We start from the raw sequence: 27998 nt of genomic DNA, 5'->3' as shown, positions 1-27998 counted from the left end.
GAGCCAGGTGAGAGTGGGAAACATCTCAAAATCTTACTGCACAAACATTCATATATTCACAGCATACCATGTGGTTCCCCCCCTGCTGCCTGCAGCTCTAACACGCTGTGGGGTGTAGGCAGAACTACCCATGGAATGAAGGAAAGGTAGAGTACTTCAAAATCAACAGCCTGCACCTCAGATCGCAAGATCAGTTCATGGTGTCTCCCTCTGATCTCAACACAGTGTCGCCTAGCGGGTAGAGCGATGGACAAGGACTGTAGTACCCATGGGTCTATTCCTGACTCTGCTACGGTCCTGCTGGGCAACCTTGGGCAAGTCACTTCACTTCTCCCGGCCTCAGTTTCCCCATCTGTAAAATGGGGATAATGACACTGCTCTCCTTTGTAAAGTGCTTTGAGATCAACTGATGAAAAGAACTACCTAATTCTGTTAGCAGCTCTCGTGCAGGCATTAAGTAGCATAGAAGGCCTTGTATGGTCCCTCTGCACCATGAGTGAATTTCACTAACAGAACACCACTGGGTCTGACTCTTCCCATAGAGGGCTAAAGAAAGGGGAGCAGCACTGCTAAAAGAGGAGGAAACACTCCTCTTCCTGTCCCTGGCTTTGGTTTGTAGTGCTCCTCTACAGCTCCCCCTCCTGTTTCAATCCACTTGACCCCTCATGTGCATACACCGGTATGCATCAGGAATAACTCCACTGCAGCCAGCTGAGAGAGACTGGAGTTAAACCAGACCTAGTGAGAGAAGAATCAGGCCCAACGACAGCCCAAACAAACACCACCTAGCAGTGATTCTGTAGCAACAAATTCAACATCTCAGGATGCATGAAATCTTGGGGGTGTGGAAGTAACTGATGTACTGGGTGTCATAGTTCCATGCCATTTAACTTGGCAGCATTTTATGACTGTACCTGGATTACCCTGTCCAGTAATCGAGCACTTTGCTGACAGTTGAGGATTACAGGCCTGAGCCAAAGCCCACTGAAGTCAATGAGAGTCTCACCATTAACAACTCCATTCGACCTGTTTGTCCAATGAAGAGGGATTTTGTTTTGCAGCTGTTGTGAAGAGTAGATCTTGAAACCCAAGTCCAAAGCATTCAGCATTGCAGATTTTAGTATCAATGTTCCCACAGATAATTCAGGTTTCAAGTTAGAGAATGACATGTAATAATTTTTGCCTTGAATTTAATGCTATGTGTGTAAAATACCAAGGAAGCACATTTACAGGCCTTTGTAAAAAGTGTTAATAATGGAGAAATAGCAATTAAAACAATTATTTTAACATCAAAATGAAAATGTTCCCCAAAAGATTAATGCTTAGGTGCCAAGATTAATACCTGTGCTTAACTTTATGCACAGGAGTTGTGCCTTTGACTTCAATGTGACTTCATGCCTGTGAATAGTCCAACAATGGCAAGAAGTGTTCGCAGGACTGAGTCCTTAACTGATACTCGGGCCTTCATAGTTCCATGTGCAAGACAGATCACGGAGTACTGAAAGGACCATACTGTGTACATGATAGGTAGTATTTTGTTCCAGTAATATAGATTTCAAATGTATATTTATGTAGCCTTAGCTCTATTAACTCTGAGATAATCTAGAAAATAGGAGAGGAATGGCAGTTGCACCAGTGTAACAGAGAACAGGATGTGTATCTCAATATCCTCAAATTCCTTGTTCAGGATGCTAAAATAGATCATCTAAGTTAAACAGGAAAGAATAGGAAATGTCCGTCAACAATCAAGATAAAGTGAACCTTTGGTGAAATCTTCACATAGCATAAAAACAACCAAAGAAGTCTTATTTCCCTAATGTTGATCAAGAGTCACCTTATTCCATCCCTCTGCCACAGGATAAGTATACTGCTTGTGCTATTTCATCAGTCAACAGAAGTAACAGTGTAAGAGAAAAAACCTTATATATTGTCTGGTCCTTTTTGCCAGCAAACAAACATGTTGCTTCACCTCATTCCCGTCCTCCAGTTAATTTATGGAACAGATCTTCATCCAGTGTTTCATTTTGGTCTTTGGAACGAGTTGACAGGAAGATGTAACCTCCAATGAATTCATGGACAATCTTGCAATCTGCACTCAGGCACGTGAAAGCAATGGACACATTCTGATCAAACTCAATTGCAACCTAAAGAGAAGATGAACAGCAAAAACCAGTAATGCAAATAAACAAGATCACCTCTGTACCAGTGATCACATGAATCTTTAGAATAGACTGAGCCCAATAAATACTGGCTGGACTATAAATACATAAATAAATAGCTGGCATTGTTAATAACAGTGGTGTGGGAAAAGGATTTCTGAATCTGCAGTAAGCCTTTTTTCCCCACTTGTTCAGTTAGGGCCCTCTTGTGGTCAAATCTCCAGCATTTTTGCAGCCCAAACAATAAGCCATTTCACAGATCACTCAAAGGTAACTGGGGAAGTTCCCAACTTTTAAATATCTCAATGGGAATGTTGCAAACAGCAGGAACGACCCTACTTTGAGTCTGTATACAAACAAGTTAAAGAATGTTATTATTTAATTATTGTTCATGATGTCACGTGCTGAATCTAAGTGTGATTTGGGGGCTAGAACTCTAGTCGTACGAAGCCACAAAATCCAACTGAACTGGCTTTTGGGCAATTCTGCCTCCCTGTGATCCTGGCCTAGCAGCTCCTCACTGCACCCTGGCACACAAGGGGCTTTCTTGGGGGGAAGCTGGAGCATCTCACACTTCTGTTATCCCTGGCTTCTGGAAAGGTCCTAGGGGGAACCAGGTGTAAGCTAGAGCAGGGGCTTTCAACCTTTTTCTCTCTGAGGCCCCCCCAACATGCCATAAAAAATCTATGGCCCACCTGTACCACAACAACTTTTTTTTCTGCATGTAAATTGCTCAGGCATTGGCTTCAGCCCTGGGTGGCAGGCCTCGGGGCCCCAGGCTTGAGCCCCATGTGGTGGGGCTTCAGCTTACTGTCCTGGGCCCAAGCAAGACTAATACCGGCCCTGCTTAGTAGACCCCCTGAAACTTCCTCGCAGCCAGGGAGCCCCAGATTGAGACCACTGAGATTATGTCTCACTAATTTATGTCAGGGGTCAGGCTACTCTCTGGCCCCCGAATCTACGATTCACAGAAGGCTTAAAGCCACCTTTGCCCTCCAATTACCAAATCCTACACTGAGCAAAGCTTGGCTGGACCAAGGAAGCTGAAAATCTCTGTAAAAATGACATTGCGGCACTGCATATTTACCCCTCTCTCAGTGACATGCATTGAAGTAGCAGAGCCTGAAGATTATTTCCATTTTAGCCCTGCAAACTCAGCCTGGGATCTGAGAGTCAAGCTGGGTTCTTTCTTTCATCATTCCCAGAAATCAAGATTCTGCCTCTAGAGTGTAGAGAATGATGGGTCAGGAAGACTGTAATCCCAGCTGACTCTGCTATCACTTTACTGGTAAAGCATTAAAAACAGGTTGGAAGCAGATTCTGCTCTTGAGTTCACCTGTACCATCCCAATGAAATCAGGGGCAGAATTTGTCCCTTTTCTAGTGAATTACAATGAGCAGATGTGACAAAGGCATACAGGGAGCAGACATGTTAAGCAGGTGCCATTTTTGCATTTTTCTGACTTTGCTTTAAAATTTCAGTCTCTGCCTGTTAAAAAACAGCATAATACCAATGTTGTAGCCATGTCAGTCCCAGGATATTAAAAAAAGACAAAGTAGGTGAGGTAATCTCTTTTACTGGACCAACTTCTACTGGTGAGAATGTAGCCTGATCTATAGATTCTGGCATTAATTATATTGACTACTTAAGAATGTCCAGTTATCACTTTGAGGGTTGACAGGTTCTTGTCCCAAGATCAGGCCCAGTCTTACTAAAATTATTATAGAGGTGGGAACCCCGATGTGCACAGTTCCAACACTCTCACTATAGGAAAACTTCTGTATTTACAATAAATATATGAGTACATTTAGCACAGCCACAAACACCCCAATTCAGTAAGGTAGACAGAGATAATACAGAATGTCCATCTGCACATCCATGTACTCTTACCATCCCTTGTAGAGCAACCTGAAATGTTAGTCATTATCTTCCTCATCACCATCACCTTCCTCCTCATCACCAGTGGACACCACTCTGGCACCTCCCAAAGGCTACATCTCTTTCCTACTGTCTGCAGGCTGGGAAAGAACTTGTATAATATAGTACGCTGATGCCACTATGTCAAACGCCTATTCAGTAGGGGTTCCTCCCCTCTTCCTTATTTGTATTTCCTCACCCTATTAACGTTGAGGTGCCTTTCTCCTATAGGTTAGTATATCAATGATCTCAACTTATCATCATATATGTTAATTCCTTGCCATGGCATTCTTGTGGGCAGTCATCTGCAGATGTTAACTCATGTTCCTGTGGTTGACTGGCGTCGGTATGAACAAAATTTCCCCATACACACTCTATTCTCAGTTCCCCAAAATGTGAGGGTTACCATTGGGCCATTTATCTGTGCCAAAGTTCACAGGCCTCAAGCATTATATTAAGTGCTGAAGCTAATGTCGTACAGGGTACAGGCCTGTAGGTTCATTGCATTACTGCTGAATATAATAAGGCCCTAAGGGCTACAAGACAGACAAGCTTTCAAGCTTCAAAGAGCTCTGTGTGGCTCGAAAGCTTCTCTCTCCCACCAACAGAAGTTGGTCCAATAAAAGAGATTCCCACCCATCTTTTCTTGCTAGCATAATACCAAGTCACACAAATGGATTATTTAATAAGCCGTGACATCAGACTAGTTTTTTGGGTTTAAAAATGATCTGGTGAAAGCGTCTTCAGGTGATTGAAATGTAGGAAATCGGACATGAAGAGCTGTTCTGATTTTACCTGCCGTATTTCCCAGTTCACATTCCACTGTTTCATACTGGAGAATCTCCATGTTGTGATAGGATCCCCAGTGGCTGCATCAATCCTAATCAGCCTGTTATAGGAAATTCCCAGCAGATCATCTTTCTTGCTTCCTTTAAACCTGGGGGAGGAAAAAGCAGATTCATTCTGAAGCACGTTTCCCTAGTAAGATATTTCACCTGTCCCTTATGCAAGTGTGGCAAAAAGGGGGAGGACGCTTCTGCTGCCTGGCCACAGGTCAGCCACAACGCAAGCACCCAGAGGCAGCCTGAGCAACGCAGGAGGTTGGAGCAGTAACGGGCTTGAATCAAACCCGCTGATCAAAACGTCCTGGAGCTTGGGAAAGTTTGGCTCCTTCTGATGCAGTGCGTAGCACAAGGCAAGAATATAGATTGGTAAAATATGGCAGTGGCTATGAAAATCCAGCAGAAGAGTGTATCATGGGAATGTAGCTATTCAGCCAGCAGCATTTTAGGGAAATAAAGGAGGATTGTATGAAAAACACAGGAAAAAGGCTTATTTTAAGGGACACGTAAGAGTTCTGGCTTGTAAACACAGGCATGGCTGGCATAATCTTTATTATCATTGTTACGATTTATCTTATGGTAGCACATTGGCACCCCAGTCATGGACCAGGACTCGATTGTGCTAAGTGTTACACAAACACACAACAAAAAGGTGATCCTTGCTCCAAAGAACCTGATACAGGGACACAACCCCTTTAAGCCTGGAGGCTGCTGGGAGTTGTAGTTTCCACACAAATCACATAATGGAGGGGGGGGGTTCCATTGACAAAGTGTCATGTAACACCTGCAGGAAATTATATAAAAAGGAATGCTCCTGCCTCACTCTGGAGGAGATGAGCATTTGAGGTAAGACCAAGAAAAGTCCTTCCATGAGAACTTGGCAAGGGGCCTAAGAGATAGCTAGGAAAAGCATTTCCTCTCCCGCTTCCCTGAAAGCACCTCTTTGGCTGATGGAAGGGTTTTGTGTTACTTTGATTCTATTTTGGAATCTCGTCTTAAGATCACAAAGCTGGCCCTGCAGGAGAGGACTTGAACGAGAGCGAGAGCAAGTGTGTGTCTATGGATATCAGATAACTGCCTATCAGTTTACAGGACAACATTGCACAAATATGTTCTATATGCTAGAAAATCATGCATTTGTATCACAGTTTAGGACCTTTTGCAGAATTATTGATGAAACATGGGACAATGTGCATCCTAAATTGTCTTTGTACAAGACAGTAGGTAGCAAATAAGGGATGTGTCTCATAGGGTTTTTTTTTTTTGCTCTGTAAATTTTGCTGAACTTTTTGGGGAGAGCAATTGTGACTCAATGGTCTAAATTCTGCCCTCAGAAGCACCCATATATCCCTACTGAAACCTTAGGAAGGCCCAGAGCAGTGAGAGATGGATGCTGCAAGGCAATAACTAAGAGCAGGACTGGACCCTATCTGTTTGGACCCAGCTTCCAGCTGAGGGCAGATCTACACCATGGGGCTAAGTCGACCTAAGTTACGCAACTCTAGCTATGTGAATAATGGAGCTGAAGTCGACATAGCTTAGGTTGACTTATTGCGGTGTCTACACCACATTGCGTCGACAGGAGAAACTCTCCTGTCGACTTACCTTAGTCTTCTCATTCCAGTGGAGTACTGGAGTCGATGAGAGAGTGATCGACTGTCAATTTAGCAGGTCTTCACTAGACCCACTAAATCAACCCCGGTGGATCCATCGCCGCTCCTCAATCCACCAGTAAGTGGAGACAAGTCCAGAGATATGGAGGAGCTGACAGTTCGCTCTTTGAATGCATATAGTACGTAATGAATTGCCAAAACAGGTGTGATGTTTAAAAGAAATGAAGTGTTGCATCTCGTGCTACTGGGAAAGAGCAGGCGTGATGAAATGCAATGCAGAGTTGAAAACACGGAGAAATAAATGGTGCTTTTTCATCTTTGAGTTTGTGTGAGTGATAAGTCTAGTTTATTCCTCCGGTCACCTTACTTCAGTCAAAACTCATCATGTTTTATACAATGCCAAACACAATGGGGAGTAACGGGGCTCCTAAGTGCTACCACCTAATAGAAATATTATTACTGTTTATTACTTGTATTACCATAGTGCCTAGGAGCCCTGGTCCTAGGCTAGAACCCCCATCGTGCTCGGTGCTGTACAAACCAAGAATAAAGCTGGTCCTAAAACAGCATGCAGGTTTCCAGAATTTAAAAAGTGTTCTTAAAAAAAAAAAAAAAAAAAGTGTAAGATCATGTTCTTAGAACTGTGATTCAAAGGAGTCTCTGAAAAATCACTGACCAGGAAAACATCAGGGCAGTCTGACATTATTACCTTACAATGTAGTATGTTAAACCGAACTCGGGGAGGGACTGCCACGCCTGGATAAAGCGCAACTTGGCTTCCACTAGCGGCATCTGTGCTACGTTTTGGTGGGCTTCCAGAATGCGGGTGGCCAACTGAGAGAGAAAGGGAGAGAGGAGGATTTCAGCGGGTTGATCACTGCTGTGCAAAAATGTCCTTTGTTTTCTTTAAATAAAATATTATCAGCTCCAGGGCCACATTCAGACACAAATGGTTCAGGATGAAGTAGTTACTGTCCTAAGTAAACAAGGTGCTGTATTCACTCAGGGACAAATCTTGACCTGTAGCCTTGTTCTGCTCAGCGCAGATCAGGAGAGTCTGGGGCATAAAGATACCTGCCCGATCCTCATTCTCTGCTGTGCTGGGATCCAACATAAAGCAGAGCAACCTCAGGGCTGCTGTATTTTATGTTTGCTGCCCCCCCTCTCCTAAGGAGCATTCTATAGCTGGTGACTTCTGGGATGTAGGAGGCCCTGGCCACTCAATCCCCTGCTTTCTGGCCACATCCCCTGCACTGCAGGCCAGGTGTCAGGTGGTGTAGGAGTTCCTACGGTGGCTCTTTGCCACCCAAGGATTCCTTCAGGCATGCAGGAACCTTGTGAAGACTTAATAGATTTATGACTGCTCTACCTTGCCTGATTGGTGCAGAGCAGTTGGTGTACACCGAGGGAATCCGGCCCTCTGTCGATTGTTTGCCAACAAAGCAACAGCACAGGAAGAGCTTTTAGTTTCCAAGCTGCACATTCAGTACAATATGGCCCTCCTATCCCAGCTAGCCTGGAGCGACAGCTCATTCCATCACCCTTTGCTGTCTCAGGCTAGCGATTCTTTGGCTGGCTCGTTTCTGGTTCTCATCCTACATCCTTGTTTTGGCCTGGCACACTTCCCTGTTTCTGTTCTGTGCTGGGTCCACCTGTGGCTGCTACCCCGACTTGCGCCTGGTGAGCGCAGGAGCTTATGGCGTGGAAACTGAATTGACATGCACAGTGTCACTCCTGAGCAATCCTGCTGGAATGCTAAATATGCTGCCAAGGAGCCCTGCAGAACACTGGGGAAATGGATCCTGATCACCTGCAGATCAGGTTTCAAGCCAATGAGAGAAGCAGGCTCCTTTATGACACCAGGCTGTTGTTCCATTTGGTACTCATTCATGTCCTTTGCAAGCTCTGGGGCTTCATTCGCACAATCTAGTGACAAGTACATCGGTGCACACAACGGTGCCCTTTGCTAGGGAGCAGCTTTACCACGCTGATTCCTGATCTAATGCCAGGGCCGGGCTCTGGAAGCCCATGAGGCCTGCAGCAGGGGGCCCCTCTGAGGCTGTGGCCCTATAAAGGAGAAAACCCTATGGTGAGGGCTGAGTTGCAGGTAGTTCTGCTATCTGGCTTTGGAGAGGAGCCTGTCCATACATTCTGGGAGGAATGGGCTAACTTGATTTGTTACACCCAACAATTCGTTATTCGACAATTGTAACTTTATCAATTCAAACCCACCCAAAATTTGAGACTTCAAAACTTTTCCTGTTTTGCAACAGGATGAAACCAAGCCCTTTTACAATGAAAAATGAGAGAAGGATCGATCAACCCTTCACTCTAGAATAGCCAAGAGGTTCAAGTCCCTGGGTTGACTCAGGCAAAGCACAGCCTTAAACCTGGGTCTCCCACATCCACACGAGTGCCCTAACCACTGGACTATTGGCTATTCTGGGAGGTGGTGTCTGCAGGTACATACATACATATGTTCTCGCACCCCCCTCCCCTGACCTAAGAAACCTTCTCGCCAAAATAGACCCTTTCCTGTGAACGTTGCCTGTTTGAAAGAATTGGCTTTTTCCAACAAAAAACGGTTTAAACAAAAATTTCCCGACCAGATCTGTTAGGGGGTGGGGCACCACAGGAGATTCTTCTCCTCTCCCAGTCTAGGGGGCTGCTGGAGGATCCTATCTACTTAAAGTAGAGACAACCCTGTCCCTCGTGCATCCTTCTGGGTGCCAGCCACTGGCTTTGGAGACAAGACGGGTGGCTGCAGGGGGCTACCTGCGAGAAAGCTAGTGTTGAGAGCCTGTGTCCGTGCTTGTTTTAAAAAGACAGGCCTCTCATTAAACATTGAGGAGAATTATTGTCGTAAGATATTCCTGGCTGCGCCAAGGATCCCCTTGAGTAGTCTCCCAGCACCATTCTGAGGCAGTCTGACCCTAGACTCCATCCCACAATGTATCCGTCATCTCTCCTTTCCCAGGGGCCAGCCTACCCTCAGTGACGCCAGCCATACCTGTTTGGACTTGTATTTTTTGGCATATCGTGGTGAGACAAAGCGTTCCGGTTTCATGTCCATGCTCTCTGGATCGGAGACCGCCTGTGGAGACATGGTCCGGTTCTTCATCTTCAGGAATGAAAGGATTTTATTCACCTCAGGCTGGTAAGAGCTGTCTGCCATTGTTCTGCCTTTGGCAGCTAAGATACAAGCAGCCATCCAGCAGGCATATTGATTCTCCTAAAATAAAAACCCCAATCATTTGCAATTACTGGCCAAATCCTTGCCATTTGTTGCTCACAAGCAGTTCATTATGATCATTCAACACCCAAAATTCAAGCTGTGCCGGTTAGTTAAGTTTGGACACATAGATCACATGTATCAATGCTGCTCTCTGATTGGGCTAGTGTCCCGGGAAGCTGATTCTGAGTTACACGATTACCATAATGAGTTCCAAAGCTGCTTCCATGGAATATTCTTGGATGTTTATTTGAAGTCAACTGTTAACATTCCTGCTTGGTAGAACATTCACACAGGGCCTGACTTTGAGAAATGCCTACCATCTGTAGTTCCCATTGACTTCAGTAGAAACTGTGGGTGCTCAGCATCTCTAACTCACGGACAAACTGAACAGAAGCAAATTCAATATTTTATCCAAGTGAATATTTGTGGGAAACCATTTGATACATTCTCCTGGCTCCAGCAGTGGCTACTGAGCCTACTGAGTAAAATAAAATGCTTTGGAATAGGGAAGGGAGGATATTTTCCAGGGAATATTTTTTTTTTTTTTAAACCAGAATGAAAAATTTCCACAGAGAATCTTCATTTGGGTTGACATGTTTTAATGACAAATTTCAATACAATAAAATTAAAAAAAATGTGTGTGTGTAAATCACTCTTACTTTTCGACTCTACTTCCCTCTGCTCGTTTTTCCAGTGGGGAAAAAAGCAAGGAAATATATATGTCACTGAAAATTTAAGAACAAAACTTTCATTTATTTTGAAATTTTTCACTATGCGCTTACTTGTTTCAAATGGCTCTACATGTGAATATATGAATGAACTCTGATTTCTCGTTACTTTATCCCCTTTACCAGCCCACACCCCGTTTGCCTGTTTTGTGGCATCATGTCTGACATATACATTGTGAGATCTCTGAGGCATCTGTACAGGGTCTATCACAGGTGCTGTTCTGTGGACTTGCCTTCCCAGGAAGTGCCATAATAAATATCCAGAATAAGGAATATGCTTTGTGTTTCATTACTCACATTATCGCATCTCAAATACACTTCATTCATGCCATCAGCAACAGGAATTAGTAATTTGATTCCAAATTTTCTCCCGGCTACATTTACATCTGGGACAACTTCACATCCTAAATGACAGAGGGACAAAAAGAAATGAAGGATACATGTATTTAGTTACTGAACCTCTGACGTTAACTATTATAGCTGTGGAAAAACTGTGTTTAATGGATGTTTTTGAGATCCATGGGCAAGATTTTCAAACATTAGCCCAAAGCGCGGCATCTAAACGACTGGTCTGATTTGCAAAAGTGCTGAGCACCTGTAGTGCTAAGAGCACGATGTTTAACTTGAATCACAAGAATATGACCAGTGAGATAAAGAAGATGTCTGAAATTCTCAACATGGATCTTAGCAATAATTTCATACAGCATTATAATGGAGACATGTTTAGTGGAATAGGGTAAAATTTCCAAAAGCACTTAAGTGATTTAGGAGGCTAAGGCCAATTTTCAAAAGTGACTAGTTTTGAAAATAGGTCTTGAGCACTTTTCAAATTTTACCCCAAGTCCTCTATTACCCGTTTAATTTTTTTGCAAGGACAGGGGTGAGAATTTGCCTTAAACATACAGTATAAATATTTGGAAACAGAAGTGTCACAAACAGAGGGTCTGATCTCCATGGCTTTAAGTTCTCTCAACTTCCACTGAACTCAGTGGCCCTCAGCACTTTGCAAGTCAGGCCAGATAGGCTAGCAACACTTCCTTTTGGGCTAATACAGTTTGGCTGGGCCTCTTTCTACAGGTAAAGCCTGTATGATCAGGCCCCAAATAGGCCAATATCTGTGAACAGCCATACGATTAAGTGCTACCATATTGATCTTTTAGTATACAATTTAAAGTGAGTTCTCGATTAATTTTTCCATACTATGAATGAAATAGAGTAAATATGGAAAAGGAAAAACAAATTCCTACCTTTTAGGTTTAGCTTCTCAATGGGTTCTCCGTGCCCAGCTTCCTTGTTTTTAAAATAAGATACTGAAGTGTCTTTAAAGACAAACCAATACTGCTTGAAGGCTTTTAGTGTTAGCTTCTTGGGCCTACAAATAGAGGACGTGAATCAGTTTTATGGCTTACATTACAACCTACAAATCGCTGGCCCATAGACTGCTCTCAGATACACCAGTATGGATCCAGAGTAGCTCCACTGAGGTCATTCATTTACTGACTTGAGAGGAGTTACTCATGACTTGCACCTGTGTAAGTGAAAGAAGGCTCAATCCCCATTGTCCAGAACAAACTCCAAGTTACCCTGAAGTCTAGGGATGTTTATACCCAGAATATTGATTAAGGGCCATCTTTAAGTTTTACATTAATAATCATTATTAATCTCTTCAAGAAAGGCTAAATGAGGTTTTGTCTGATAAATACACTACGGCTAATACAACATATACATTAATTCCGATGCTCCACTGTGGTTTCCAAGGCCTTGTCTTTATTACAAAAATTACATCAGTTTGACTACATTAATCTATACTTAGATTGTACGATCTCTGGGGCAGGGACTATCTTGTTCAGTGTTTGTACAGCACCTTGCACAATGAGGTCCTGGTCCTTAAGTAGGGCTCCTAGGCACTAATAATAATAAATCATTTTAAATTCATCTAGTAAAACTGGTGTAAACCCCTCATTGACACACTTAAACCAGTCTGACTCTGGCTTTAATCAATTTCATTTATTTCAATACTTTACCAATGCAATCTAAACCTCTTAAACCAGTTTAAATGCATCTGCCTTAGGGAGGAGTTGCAATTGTTTAATTAATTGAGTAACATTTTCTCTAGGACTATCCACAACTCAGTGTGATTCTCATCTTGTTTATACTGGTCTAAATCAGGAGTAACTCCACTGATAAGACACTAGCAAGAGGAGGATCAAGCCTAATACGTTTGAAGAGACATAATTACTATTTTAAGTTAAAAAACATAATCTACTTAAAATATTGTTGACGTCAGTAGTGAAACCTTTCACGTCCAAATACTAAAAAGTCAGTATTGATCTTTAAGAATTACAGAACAGTACTGTCCATTTAGTACTGGAGCCAATTGGGAAATGAAATTTTTCCAACTAGAAAATTTTGACTTTTTGTCAAAAATCCAAAAAACTTTTTGGCAATGGACAATATTTGGTTTTCATTTTTCTGATGGGGAAAAAAACCCCAAACCCCAAAAACAAAACCAACAAACATTTCAAAGGAAAGCAAACAGCAGCTGTGAAAACTTTTGTTTAGTCAAAAACCCAAATTTTCCAAAAAAGAACAAGTTTGGACAGAAAATTTTCAACCAGTCCTACTTATTACTCATTTAAAAAAAAAGATAGTCTAGCAGTTCTTGGGCCAGATGTGAGTGAACTACTCAATATTATCACCCATACGAATGCAAATATTGTTTTCCCCAATACGTTGCAATGACACACACTGTGATTCAACATGAGGCATGTGAATGCATCTGTCAGTGCAAACATGTTCAACAAAGCAAGTATTAGTAACAAAACACTACTAGCCTTTTAAAGGAATGTTTTACATCTAATCTGATTTTCATATACCCTCTGAAATGCCTTTGGTTTAACTGTGTGCTTTATAACATTCTTAATGGTTAAAATAACCACGGAATGCTGCCTGAAGATAACTGCCTTGTTGGAGGGCGGAGGGAGAAACAAAAAATCCATTACTAAAACTACGGAACTGATAGCACTTAAAAGGGTTGAGTTCGCTTTCATCTTAACACACCTTGAAAGCGTCATGACTGTTGAACTGATTTCTTTACTGGAAATGACCAGGCAACTTTCATATGCAAATATGACAGCTATATATTGCTAAATGGCTCAAATAAACCTGCAAGTGAGATCAGTGCAATATGATTTGTCCAGAGAATGAAACTGATAAATAATCCCACAATAGAAGGCTTTGTTTCTCTAAAATCTGGGTCCGTTTTGAAACAACAAACCTTGCAGTTGCTGTGATGTGATTCAGTACAACATCCTACTCATGATCGTTTGTAATATGATGATGGAATTGTACTTTTTGGACTCTCTCTTGTGCAGGCTACGTGTTATTAGGCTTGGCAGAATTCAATTACTTTTTATTGGTTGACATTTTTATTTTCAAGCTTTTTCCTAATTTTAATCAACTTAAATTTTCACAGTTGTGGGGACCTATAGGGGTTCAGACATTAATTATATAATGACAATAGATGCTGACATTTAAAAAGTTTAAGTTTTCTAATCATTAACACATGTCAAAATATACAAAGTAAATAGCCTTAATTCAAACTCTAGTAACTTTTCAAGTAGCATTTTTCTTACTTCGCCTATCTGCAAACTTTATTATTAATAGAAATAAGTTTTCATCAGTTTGTGGGTGTATGGTGAAATCGACCTTTACCAATAAAAATCTAATCCTTTGAAAGATAGATATTAGAGACCTGATTGACCAGAGCATTACTCCAATTTCAAACTGGTGTAACTCCATTTGAAATCATTTAAATCTGGCCCCATGTGTCTGTTACTGTTTCTAACCAGCTGTAATGTTTCAGTATTTACTATTAAAAATATTAAAAAGAAATGCAAGATTTTGAGGAGGACTTTTCCCCTTAAGGTATACATTTTTGGAGGCAACAATTAAAAAATTGGTTTCAAATTGGAAAAAAACAAAAATTGTAAAAAATTTGATTTAGGAAAAAAAGGCAATTTTTTTTGTCAAATAAAGTTTTGATGGAGAATTTTCAGCAAACTCTTATGTATAAAAGGCCAGATCTCCCGTATGTGTAAATCCGTACAGCTCCCTTGACTGCAATGGAGGCACACTGATGAGGTGTACACCAGATGAGGATCTGGGAAAAAAAATAATTAAGAAAAAGCAGCAAGAAAGGACATTATGCCAAAGTGCCAGTTATGTACTTTGTTATATACACTTACCAGATATCTTCAGTGCTCTCCTCAAAATCATTGTTAGTTAGAGATCACTTGGACGGCATTAAAAGGCAACAGAACTGAAGGAATCTTCACATGCATAGCTTTGTTATTTAATCTTTTTGTATTTACTCACCTAAATAGCCTGAGATTATCTGCAAGTTTCGGTATGTCTGTAATGTCCTCCTAAAGATAATGAAGGATAAATTTTATTATAACAAACTTCCTAAAGGTCTGTCACATCCTTCAGGTCCTGCTTTCTTACCCAAGTTCTCAGGATATAAAGCTAAGGTATTTGATTCAGTGACTTCATTGGGAGCAAGCTCAGGACCCCAAATGACATACCAAGATGTTATCCATTTTTCCACCTTCCAGCGTTACTTCCAGATTGGAAAGCGCAGCTTCCACTTCATCTACTTCAGATTCGTGTGTGAAATCTTGTGCCTCTGATGACAACGATAACTTGCTTAAGTGATACTGTAATCAAATGCAGAGAGTTGGATTGAAAGGTCTAGTTTATTTCAAACGTACCGTAAATACCACTAGCTACTGTAAGCAAAGACTGAAAAGAGTGCAATCAATTTTCTAGGGCGGGTCCACATGCTGTGGGCCTCCATAGTGAGGAATGTCCATTGACTGTAAACAATAGAGTAGATACAATAGGATTTCTAATGCAATTATTGCCAAAAAGCTTGTGTAGCGATTGCCAATGGTGACATTCCACTCTTGGATAATTCTACATTCTGGCAGGGTGACCCTCTGGCCCAGCAAGCTTTTCTAAAAGGTGTTCTGGTTCAAACAGGAATTATGCTGGGGAAGTTTTATGGCCAGTTGCGATGGGGTATCCACTCCCACACAAGGCCTGCAGGACATAAGTGAGGCCCAATTACCCATCTAGGCTACACCCGGAGGACGATTAGGGAGCACCAGGGCGTGAGGAGGACTAATTAAAGAGGAAGCTCCACTGGACAGAACAGGGGGAACCTATATAAAGCCCATAGCTGAGAGCAGACGAGGCTGGGGCCGGGGTGATGGAGGATTCCCTGTCCCCAAGTTAAGTCACTCTAGAAACTGAAGAAGAATCTGTTAGAGAGGGAGGATGGATACACAGGGCTTGTCTACACTTACAGAGCTGCAGCATTTAGTGAAGACACTACCTACGCTAGGGGTATAGATTTTCCCCTGAGTGATGTGGGTGGTACTGATATAAGTTTGTAGTGTAGGTCAGGGCAAAGTAGGGGGAAAAAAGAAAAGAATAGAAGCAGAAGCAGATGATATCAGCAAAAAAGCAAAGCTAAGGAAGGAAATAAACCAAAATGTTCTATTGGTAAGATCCCTAGCCAAAGAAATAAGATTAGATGATGTTAACCCTGTGAAAGGAGCTGCTTGGATTAAAACAAAAGCATAAGGGATATTGTAAGAGTTGGGAAGCTGCGAGATGGTGATCTTCTAGTTGCATAAAAAAGAGCAAGCTGATAAACTGCTAAAAACTAAAATGCTAGGGGAAGTTAAAATAAGTTCCAACTACCAACGTATTTGACTGAAATAAAGAGGGCAATAGATGGAGTACTATTAGAGCTGATCAATGATGAGATAACCAAAAGCATGGGAAAAGATAAAGTCTTAGTAAGGAAGTGACTAATGAGTAAACGAGAAGAAAGCAAGCCATCCACAGCTGTACCGATTACATTCAAGGGAGCGACTCCACCTGGGAAAGTAACACTAGGGTTTCAGATATTGAGAACTAAGCCATATAACCCCCCTCTCTTCAGGTGTTATAAGAGCCAATGGTATGGGCCCGTAGTGGCTGTTTGTAAAGGGAAAACAAGATGTGGTAAATGTGGGGGAAAGCATTCCTATGAAAATTGTAGAGAAGAGACAGAGGTCAAATGTAGTAACTGTGGTAGTAACCACAGACTGGCATATAGAGGGTGCATTGCGGCAAGCTAAAGAGATACAAAAGACAAAAACTGTATGGAGACTTTCAGAGCATCAGGTGGAGAAGAAAAACAATAGCACAGGAAAAGGGGAACTGCAGACATAGCCTTATTCTATAAAGAATATGATGAACACCGCATAAGGAATAGGTGATGATCTACCAGTAATGAAAAAAGAAAGGTTTATTGCATTTGTGATAGAAGTGAAGGACGATACATCACAACCTGGGAGGCAGGGGGAGTCAGAAAAAATGAAAATCACCACAAGGGCAATGAGAAATGCTTGTATATTAGTAACTTGTCAATAGACCACATTCGTGCAATTTTGAATGACGTGCATGGTGAAATATGACTAGTATGGGGATCTCAATCTTTTGCTGGAATGCACATAGCCTGATAGGTCAAGGAAATATCCTGGAAATGAAAGCTAAACCAGATGTCATATGTACCCAGGAAACAAGGCTGGTTGAAAAACTTGCCTTTAAAATTCTAGGGTATATTGCTGTTAGGCAAGACCAAAAACTAGGAAGAGGAGGAGGTGTTTTGTACTTTCATAAGGGAAAGATTAAACTGCACAGCAGTAGAGAATGAAGAAGCAAGCCTACAATGCTGTTGAGATCCCAATGCAGAAGAATAATATTTCTTTAAGGATTTATAATATTTATAACTCATAGCAAATTAGGAAGTTCAGAGCTACAAGAGATAGTGAAGGATGCTAAAAAACCATATGTTATATGCAGTGACCTAAATAGTCATAACAAATTGTGGGGAAGACAGACAACTGGTAAACATGATGCATGCTTAGAAAAGTTCGTTGATGAAAACAATCTAGTAGTTTTAAACAATGGCACCTCAATTAGATTTAATGCAACAGATAGTAGCTTTTCCTAATTAGATCTGGGAATTATAACAGGTATTGCAAGTAAATGCAACTGAAAAGTATGTATGGAAGAAGGAATGGCGAGTGATCATTTCCCTATACTTATTACTTTTCAAGGGCAAAGTAAGGTGGAAGATAATGGAAAGTTACCTACCTGGAATTTTAAGAAAGCTAACTGGAAGCTATTTACAAGTAATTTGTGAATAATCATTGGGTGAGTGATGACAGAGAATGTCAGTAATAATGTAACAAAGGGATTAATAGCAGCAGCTACTGTAACCATACCTAGGATATTTAAATACTCCAAAATTAAAAATAAAATCACTTCCATGGTGGAATGAGAAATGCAAAATAGCAGTTAAAGAAAGGAACAAATCCTATAAAAAAAAAAAAAGCAAAAAATACAATGACTAGTGAAGAGCTAATGAAGTAGAAAAGAAGTAAGGCAATAGCACAAAGAATTATAAAAACCAAAATCAAAGAAAGAGTGGGAGTAAGTACTGTGGGTGGATAAACTAAAATCCCAAGACATCAGAAATACACAGGCAAATCAGAAGAACAAATGGAATTCAGACTAAGGCTATGTCTACACGACATCATTTACAGCTGTGCCACTGTAGCACTTCTGGTGAAGATGCTCTAAGCTGACAAAAGAGAGCTCTCCCATTGGCTTAATAATTCCTGCCTCCGTGAAAGGCAGTAGCCACATCGCCAGGAGCTCTCATATCCTGTCTGGGTAAAATTATGGAGAGAATGCTGAATGGAAGATTGGATGCCTATTTGGAAAACAATGGCATTATACAGAAGGTACAGAGCGTTTTACAAAAGGAAGATGCACCACCGATCACAGAAACTGTAATACAAAATAGTATGAGGTACAAAGGTATTTAGTTTTGAGGAGAAGAACCATGCAGATCAGAGTTGGGAAAGTTATGTCAAATATATATACACTATTAAAAATGATACACCACAGGGAAATGTTATTAGCCTGACCTTATTTAATATTATGATCTCCCAAAACAAGTAAGTGCTGGGGTAGGGGTCATTCTATTCACCCTGCTCTGTGGATGAGGAGCAGGAATACGGAGGTGGCACAAAAGAGACTCAAAGCAGCGTTGAGAGACCTCTGGCTGGGGAAATGCATAGGGTTTCAAGTTCTCCATTGCTAAAACCAAAGGATTGTTTTTTAGAAAAAGGAATGTAAAAAGTATCTCTATGGAGAACATATATAGTTAAAAGGTTCAAATTCTTAGGGGTAATATTTGATACCAAATTACTTTGGAAAGATCATATAAACAATGTTAAAGATAGATGTACAGGAACGATTAACCTGGGTCCAAGACTTGCTGAGACTAACTGGGGGCGGATAAGAAAACACTGCTGATAGTATACAGAGCCTTAATCACACCAGTTATGGACTATGGCTGCCAAGCTTTTGGGTCAGCACCAAAATCAGATCTTAAAAAATTAGATTTAATGCAAGCCCAGGCACTACAAATGGTGTGTGGTACATATATAACAACACCTCTACGTGCACTACAGATAGGTGCAAGTGAAATGCCAGTTACGCTGTGAACGAAACTACTGGACCTAACTTTCTGGGCCAAAGTTAATGGGAACTGCCACGATGAAAATGCTCAACAAATTTATGAGGGTTGTATGGAATCTGATAGGCAAACTATAACCTACCATGTTAGAATGCTACATGCCATTCAAGATGAAGTGTGGATGCAGGAATTGAAAGACAAGGAAAAGCTGAATGAAATCAAAACTTTCAGTCATGGAAAAATTAGTTATGGATGGAAAGTCACATCTCCAAACATGGTTTTATATTTATTTTATAAATTTAAAGGTTAAAAAAAAAAGAAAGAAACTCTCGGGGGTAAAGTGGGATTTTGACAGGTAGTAAACAAAAACAACTCTTGTCTAAAAACTCCTTCCAAACGAAGCCATTATTAAAAGACTCCCCCATAGGCAGTTAATACTGAAGAAGAAATGCTTTCTGAAATGGAAAATGAATAGCTCTGATTTAATGTGATTATAGTTGCTTTAGAAACTGTTAATAAATGGTTACATAAGGCATATGTGTTGCATGTAAATAATGGACATTGTTTTAATCTGAGCATGAAACACTTTACAGAATCCAACAATCAATCTCTGGAACAACTCTAAGGACAACTGCAAACAACTGCTCAAATCCAGGAATTAGCATGCGCTCTTTCCATTATGTCCCTGCCCTAGCTTGTGTCTACCCCTCTTGAGAAAACCGGTTTTTCAGCTAGGATCAAGTACATGCCTGTAATGCAGCAAAGATCAACATTTCTTCCTCTGTGCAATCGATTTCTTCTAATAGGATGGCCCACCGGGCTTGTTCATATAGCTGGTTTATTCGCACCGCATCATACTGGAGGCAGAGAGATAAAATGCTGCATTAGTTCATGTAGGAACTCCTTGACTGGAGGAGACATACTGGAGGCAAACTTCCCATTGACTTCAGTGGGGCCAGGATTTCACCCCACATGTTTTAATCAGAGTAGAAAGCACATTGTTATTTATCTAAAATGCCTGAAAGGAAACCATTCATTCACTCTTCCCCTCTATCCTCCCCAAAATAATAATAATAAAAAGAGCAAGATTTTCAGCTGGTATAAGCCAGTACAGCTACAATTCACAATGGAACTTTCCTGATTTACACCAGCTAAGGATCTGGCCCCAATTAGTTGATGTTTTTAAAAAGAAAACAAAAGCAGAACTCAACTTACTGTAATCTTTGTGTAAGTCACTATCAGTGCAAATGCAAAGAACTAAGGCGCAAGCTGACCAAAGCACTCAAGTAACTTTAGGAGCCTAAGTCGCAGTTTCAAAAGCAACCTAGGGCACTTGAGAGTCTAAATCCCATTAAAAGGCAATGCGACTGAGGTTCCCAGTGGAATTTCAATGGGTGTTAGGCACCTACATACCTTTAAAAATATGACCCAAAGTGACTTTTGAAAATGAGACTTAGGCTAAGTGCTTTTGCAAATGTTACCCCAATTATTCTTGTTGCCCACGTTGAGAGAAATGCAGGAAATAAACAAGCTCTTTAAGGGCCTGGTCCAAAGACCACCAGAAGAAGTGGTCAGGCTTTCAAAAGTTAAGAAAATCTTAGAGCCATATCTTGGCAGTGCCACCTTAAGGGCCTGGAGCCCGGTTGGGACTACACTCCCTGCTCACAGACCACTGCATGCATCCTGGTCGAGTTCAGTGTCCTTGATGGGTTGCTGCCTAGGGGCTGGAATCTTTCGTGACTCCCGGGAGGGAGGCTGAGGGGCAAGTCTCAGCTCTGGAGTTCTGGAAAGGGGAAAGAGAGAGGAACAGCCTACTGGGATGCAGAACCCCTCTGCCATGCAGTCAGGAAGGGAGGAGGAAACTAGACCCCCAGTGACAACCCCAACAGATACCAGGAATGTATTTGAAAGGAGACAATCCTGGGGACACAGCTCTGGCCTCTGTCCTATTCTTCTGGCCTCGTTGGACCCAGCCCAACTCCCATTGGGGCAAATGGGAACCTTTCCACTGATTTCAAAGGAGCAGGAACAGGAGCAGTATCAGGCCTTTTGATACAGGAGGGGACCAGGATGTGCAAACAGCCACTTGAGTATCAAATACACAGTGAAGAGGGCGAACTCTTAGCTGAAAGATCCGCAAGGAGCAGAATTCACTGAATATGAGACTTCCGAGCAACCCTTTATTGTGTTTTAGCTAGGAATCGCAAGAGGCTTGTGCTGCAGCTCCTGAATGTGAAAGCTGGCCAAACAAAGAGAAATGACAGAAACCAAGAGTTAAGAGACTCTTACCTTTGGATTCAGATCAAAGAAAGTGTAGTACTTAAAGCGTAAGAGAAGCTGATCGTCCTCCTGGACGCTCTGTTCCATAAGCGATCGTGATGAATCCAGCCAGCTGGCGAAAAAACAAAAAATAAATTCAGTTGTGCCAGGAAAACAATGTCAGATACAAAGCTACAGAGTAACTCTAATGAATGAATAGTTTTGGCTCCTACAAGCACAGGCAAATTCACATAACTGAAGCACACTGTATTTTTGCATGGGTGTCTAAAGTATTTAAACAAAGGAACACAAGAACTACCAGGCTGGGTCACTGAACATCAGGGTTGGAAGAGATCTCAGGAGGTCATCTAGTCCAACCCCCTGCTCAAAAGGGTCAGACACCATACCCACCCAATTCACTATGTTCTTTTTCAACTGTAGCTAGGACCAGTTGCTTCAGAAGAAGGTGTAAAAAACGCTGCAGTAGGCAGTTACGGGGTAACCTGCCCCCCAGAGAAGTTTCCTCCTGACCCCTGTTAGCGAGATGTTATTTAAGCCTTGAAGTATGAAGATTTCTATCCCTTCCAAACCTCTTGCCTATTATTTTAGCATTTGCTATTAGAACTCCAGCTACTCTTGTCATCCACAAAAATGTCTAATCTCCTGTTCAATCCTGCAAATTTCAAAAATCTCAGCTCATGTTCCAACACTTGAAATACATTAAAAAAAAAAAAAAAAAAAGAGCTGTTACTGTTTCTGAAATGAACGCTACGAAAATCTAGTGCCTTTATGTTCTGCCATACCATACAGAGAACACTGTGCAATAGCTTATTAACTTTAAGCACAGAAGTTAATGGGGCTACACTCATAGGTGCTTTGCTGACCAGCTCCCTAAATGTCTAAATGACAAAGTAAAGGCTAAAAGACAGGATCACTGTCAGCGTGCAGTAGGTCAGCTTGTGGGATTACAAATCCTGATAGGCCCCGTCTAACAAGAGCACTTTGGTGGTCATCTCATGCCAAAGCATGCACCAATATCATCATATGTCAGCAAAGACCTAGGAGGAGTCTTTGTTGGTGCTGAAGAGAGAGCACACCCCAGTCATTTCTGTAAATCTTATTGAGTGTCTGTGGCCTGCAGTAGTGCACTGTTTACTCAAGGTGCATTCCTGGGAGGAATTACTGATTTGCAATGATCAAAAGGAGGGGGTGGAAACAGTTGGGTGCCAAAAAGCTGAAAAAAAATGCAGTTTTCCTTTGTGGAAAGCGCTCGCAGGCTCAGTGATTCTTCTGCCAGGTCTTCAATTATGGCTGAAGTCTAGGCATGCACGCAGAGGAGCAGGGTCGACGCATGATCTACAGAGGATGTGGGTCTGTTACAGCCTCCAGCTGCCATCTTGGTCAATACACTAAAGATTGAACCTGGGTCCTCCAGGGCTGCAAATATAAGTCTATAGTAGGGCTGATTGAAAAATTTCCATCAAAAGTGTTTTTCTGTTAAAGTCCAAGCTCTTGAGTTTGGCTCTTGAGCTCAAGCTGTAGCAGCTCATGCTTTTAGCTCTGGAGGTCCCCAGTTCAATCCCCACTGTGTCAGTGAAGATGGCGGCCATCACACATGCCCTCAGCGCTTTATTTAAGGAGAAGCCACCATTAATAGACAGAGGGCCAAATTCTCCTCTCAACTACACCAATGCAATCTTACACACTTCAGTGGATTTGCAGTGGTCTGAAAGAAAAATTTAGTCTAGAGTCTTTTTATGTTACGTTGCTGATCACTTAAAACAAAATCACCCCCCAGAAAAATGTGGCATAAAGGCAAAAAGTAGAAAAGAGTCAACAAAGCATTTATGAGACAAGAACTAGATCAAAGGACCCTTTTAAAGAAACCCTGCAACTAAATGCAAGAGTTAGGTTTTCAAATTCCGTGTTTCATTGCTGAAAAGGCTGGATTAGCATCAATTCAGCTAAGCGAGCTTACATGCCAAACAGAAGCATCCTTACCCTGCATTAAGTTTGGCTTTGTCAGCTAAGGTCCGAGGCTGATACATTTCGGCCAGCGTTTCCGGAGAACAGTTGGGATGGCTGAACGCAAGGATGCTGCAATTTGGTGCGGTCAGAGGGCTGTCACTGAACCAAGTCATAGTAGAAGGGACTGGTGTTCCATTGACAGGGTCATAAATGGGAGTCATAGTTTTACTGAATAAACCAGGACTTGCTGCAAGTTAAAAACAATAATGTATTATTAGAAGGGGAACCGGTAGCAACCGCTATCTTCAAGTTGCCTAACACTTTGTTATACAGGATTTGAATTCATTTCTTTGAGGAGCTCTCACACCTTCATTGTTCGAAGCAGGCCTTAGGTATGTGCCTGGGGAAATGCGTGCTGGGCAGAGAAGCGCCTTTTCTTTGTCCCATGAAATTCCACTCAGATTGGGCTGATATATAAAATGTTAAAAAAAAAATAAAAAAAAATCAGCAGTTCCATTCTCCTCCCTTGCAGCATGTCAGAAATGGCGGACCATTCCGAAGCCGGGCTCACACTGCCAGTGAAGCAGCAGTATATACTGTTTGCAGGGTTGAGGCCTTAGTCAGATACCTTTTGTGGGGGGTGGTCTTTCAGGAGCACCGGGACAGAAAAACTATTAAAAAAAAATAGTGATATAAAACCACAAACGCTGGCATGAAAACTCAAAGGCTGGGATAAGACCTGAAACTACTTTCAAATCATTTTTAAAAATCTGGCTAGATTTCATGTCAGCAGCGTCCCTTTAACTTCTGCTTCCCTGTACACCTCGGTGCCTTCTCCTGTTTTAACTGCACAACATGAAGACTTGTTTCCCCTTCCTTGGCCTCAAAATATTTCTCTTTAAAAGAAAAAAAAAAAAAATCAGCTGAATAAAGTCCATCTGGGTTTTCATTACCTGGTGATCCTGAAATCACTGGAGAGTTGTACAGATTTAAAATGTCTTCTATGACTGGTTCTTTGTTATTCTTGTCTTTTTTCTTTTTCTTTTTCAAAGTATCTTCCAACTGTTTCAACAGAGAGAGTTCTTCCGACCGTCTAATATCTACAATGATAAGAGCTGAAGTTAAGGCTACGGAATCTTACAAGATAATGGCCAATAAAAACCTCACACAGCAATGGCACTTGGTACTCCTCCATATTCAGGGCTGTATCCTACAACACAGCTCCATGGAAGAACCCACAATCCAGCTGCAAGTAATCATCCACTGCTAATTGCTGCTTGGGAGAAATCCATCATTGGCATACCAGGGTTGCTGTGGCTCAGGACTGTAGTATGTTGACAGGGCTGTGCGGGGAAAGCAGGATGGATGTCCTGGTCTGAGCAGTGCTACAAGTTTCTTAAGCACTAAAATTCACTTCTTAATAGTAAAGAAATAAAGGCAATGGGCCTGATTAATTCTCACTTCATTTATGCTAATGTACTCTGGGAGTAACTCCACCCACCCTGCGGGGCTACACGGTGGTAAGGCCGGTGTGAGAGCAGAACGGGGATCAAACTCTTCTGCGCACAGCGTGAAATGGGTTGGTGGCTTCAGCCACCTAAAGCCACCCTCAGAACTCTCACTAATCAGCAACCACGTGGGTCACAGGAGAAGCTCCTAATAATGTTATGGATCAGGGACCTGTAAGGGCGGAGACCTACCCTGTTAGCCAACCAGCACTGGATACAGCACATAAAAGTCTGTGCTCTCTTCAGAAAGGTCCAGGCCTGTGGTCTGGGACTGAGCTTACAGAGTTTAGGGCCAGAAGGCCCCACCAAACCTCCTGTATAGCACAGGCCACCAATACCACCCACCCACCCCCGCACCAAGCCCAAAAATCGGAATGAGACCAAAGAATTAAAGCCCTCGGGAGACTAAACTATTGTTTTCTGCTGCAGCACCATGGAGGGACAGCAGTGCACCAGTGCCTGGCGCCCTGGTAGTGGCAAGGACGTGATTAAGGAAGCTATGCCCACATGATCTTAGCCAGCGACCATCGCCCCACGCTATAGATGAAGGCCAATCCGACTGGTGGAAAATTTCTTCCTGGCCTCGAATACAACGGGTCTCTGAACGTGGTAGGAGTTTTGCATGAGCAGGAGCTGCAGACACTGAACCAAAAGGAAGCTCTGAAACAGCTGCAATCAGAGATGAAGAGTCACTTACTGAGGGTTTTGCAGATGTCACAGACAGCCTTGAACACCACCGAAGAGAAGCTGACTTTCAGCCGCACGGTTTTCATGTTCGGCAAACAGAGGCGCAGCATCTTGTGCTGCGTGGTAAAGAGCAGCTTGGCATCTGCCTGCACCCCACACTTATCCAGCGTCCAGTGGGTCTTCAGAAGCCAGCACTTCTTCTGCTCCCACCAAAGAGCGTAGTCTGACCAATCCCGTGATAAATCTAGGGCAATATCGAACAAAGGAATGCAAAGTACGCGATCAGTAACAAACTATAAAGATTATCTTTTAAATGCAGGAACTGCTAGAAAGAGACAAGGTTTTGTGTTTTGCAGCACAGCTTAGTGACAGTGCTAATCCACTGCTGGAAGAACAGTTTCCTTGGTAAAATTATTAATTGATGGAAAATTTTGGACCAGCTCTGAAGTGCTTTTTATGGAAAATGTCTATTTCATCAAAATGGAATTGTCTGCAGGAAATGTCAAGTTTTAATGTTTTCTCCTCAGTTTTCATTGAAAAACTAACAAACTGCCCCCCCTAGTACCACAAACAAAGAAATGTTTCAGTTTCTGCCAACCTGACATTTTTCTATTGCTCAGGGGAAAAATTTTAGGTTTACTGAAAATTTTTGCCCAACTGGCTGAAATTTTTTCAGGTTTTGGTTCTCAAAAGCCAAACATTTTTTTAAAAAACTGTTTTTTCTGTTGCCAAACCTGAACAAGCACCACCAGTTTTTGCTTTTTTGATGAAAAATTTTGATAAAAACATGGAAAACAGTGGATTCTTCATCTCTTGATGTCTTCAAACAAAGACAGGCTGCCTTTCTGGAAGATACGCTGTAACCAAATCGGGGATCCTTTTGGCCTTAAACTAAGAAGTAGCTCTCATTTTAAAACAAAAAATTAAAAATATTATTGAACAAAGCAAATTCATTTGTTTCCAGAAAGTTGCAACATCAAAAGAAAACAGACACAGTTTATGTAGGATCTGGGGGCCCGTGTTGCTGACCATCTAGTTCACTTGGTACTGTAGATTTTATTTTGTTAAACATCACAAGTAAAAGTCCATGCAGCTATTTGGCTAAAGGGGTGGAGTGCAAGGGATTAAGGGAATGGACTTTGTGACCTCATTATTTTCCTTTGAGTTCTGAAATTACCCCGGCTTCCCCATCAGCTTCAACAACTCCAGGCTGAATAGGATGTATCAGTCACTCTTTAAGCTCTTACAAATGAATCCAGTGAACTCTTTTCTACAACAGTTACCACCTTGGAAAAGAAATAAGTCACTCAGAAGCATGTTTGATGGTGAAATACCAGGGCTTTCTTGTGTGTGAATTCTTTGGCACCCTTATGTCGGCTGCATGCCAGAAGAACTGGCCTCTCAGTTTGGATGACACTGGTTTACACTACAAAATTACTTCGATGTAACTATGTCACTCCAGCTTCTCCTGCCAATCTAGCTACTGCCTCTCACGGAGGTGGAGTTATTAACCGAGGGGAGAGGTCTCTCCCAGCAGCTTAGAGCGTCTTTACCAGAAACACTAGAGTGGTGCAGTTGCGCCGCTGTAAATTTGTAGTGTAAACCTATCCTGAATTACAATTCACAGTCACAAAAGAGGTACAGACAGTTAGTCATGATAGGCCGTGCTATGGACTGAGCAAGCTGACTAAAGGAGACAGCAGCACTTCTGTTGTGTACGGTAGTCACAGAAGCAAGACGATAAGTCAAAGATATGAATAGTGGGGCCCAGATAACACCTCTTCTGCACCAAATGCTCAACTCCGTAGCGTTCCAAGTTGGAGGAATGCAAGTCCCACTGCATACACACCTGACTAACATAGACAGGCCCTGCTCAGCAGTCAGCAGGAAGGTAACCAAAGATTTCTGAATTTGAAGAGAGAGCGAGTGTGGTGGAGGAAATATCTGTATTATGTGAAATCTAGAGACAATGACATTTATAGTCAATATTTTTTCAGGTATAGTTGTATCTGGAAACTCCTTCTTGCCCTGTATGGATCCAACTGCAAGATCAGGACCCTGGGATAATTATTTCGGGATGCAGCTTATGTTAGTGGCTCGGACACTGTATTGTGACTCAGGAAATCTGGGTTATATTCTTGTCTCTGCCACTGAACTGCTGTGGGACTGAGGACAAGTTACTTCACCTTTATTTCTTCTCGAACCTTTCCTCTGCCTTGTCTATTGAGCCAAGGAAGGGGAGGAGGGGGAAATCTACGTATGTAATTTCAATAACAGCATGCAAATTAACTCTCTCTCTCTACTCACTGATTTGTTCTACTAATTTGAGCATCACTCCACCAATATGTAGATCTCCCGTGACCCGAAGTGTAAATTCCTTTTGCTCTTCTTCATACTGATGATCGACTGTGACAATGAGCTCCCAAGAACTGGATCCATATTCTTTTGAGGAAGTCATCTCAGCAACCTCTACTGTG

The 27998-nt window shown here is 41.9% G+C and overlaps 1 protein-coding gene across 1 annotated transcript; it reads right to left on the bottom strand.

Moving 5' to 3' along the window:
- On the bottom strand, window positions 1–27998 carry FERMT1 (FERM domain containing kindlin 1). The gene is made up of 14 exons (XM_032779083.2): window positions 27829–27998; window positions 25532–25765; window positions 24280–24426; window positions 23360–23573; window positions 21389–21491; window positions 19849–19956; window positions 15081–15212; window positions 14872–14921; window positions 11742–11866; window positions 10792–10898; window positions 9542–9763; window positions 7241–7365; window positions 4872–5013; window positions 1–2144 (listed from the first exon to the last, which is right to left on the bottom strand). Exons 1-14 carry the CDS (start codon window positions 27977–27979, stop codon window positions 1971–1973), a joined length of 2034 nt encoding a protein of 677 aa, XP_032634974.1. The 5' UTR covers window positions 27980–27998; the 3' UTR covers window positions 1–1970.

The sequence above is a fragment of the Chelonoidis abingdonii genome, chromosome 3, assembly GCF_003597395.2.
Source record: "Chelonoidis abingdonii isolate Lonesome George chromosome 3, CheloAbing_2.0, whole genome shotgun sequence".
NCBI classification, from domain to species: Eukaryota; Metazoa; Chordata; order Testudines; family Testudinidae; genus Chelonoidis; species Chelonoidis abingdonii.
This window is presented reverse-complemented; position numbering and strand designations above follow the sequence as displayed.

Excerpts from the sequence above, each read along its gene's own strand:
- FERMT1 (XM_032779083.2), bottom strand. The coding sequence starts at position 27,979 with ATGACTTCCTCAAAAGAATATGGATCCAGTTCTTGGGAGCTCATTGTC. Across the intron at positions 19,957-21,388 it reads TCTTTGATCTGAATCCAAAG|TATGATGCGGTGCGAATAAA; the intron begins GTAAGAGTCTCT and ends CTCTGCCTCCAG. Across the intron at positions 7,366-9,541 it reads AAAAATACAAGTCCAAACAG|TTGGCCACCCGCATTCTGGA; the intron begins GTATGGCTGGCG and ends TTTCTCTCTCAG.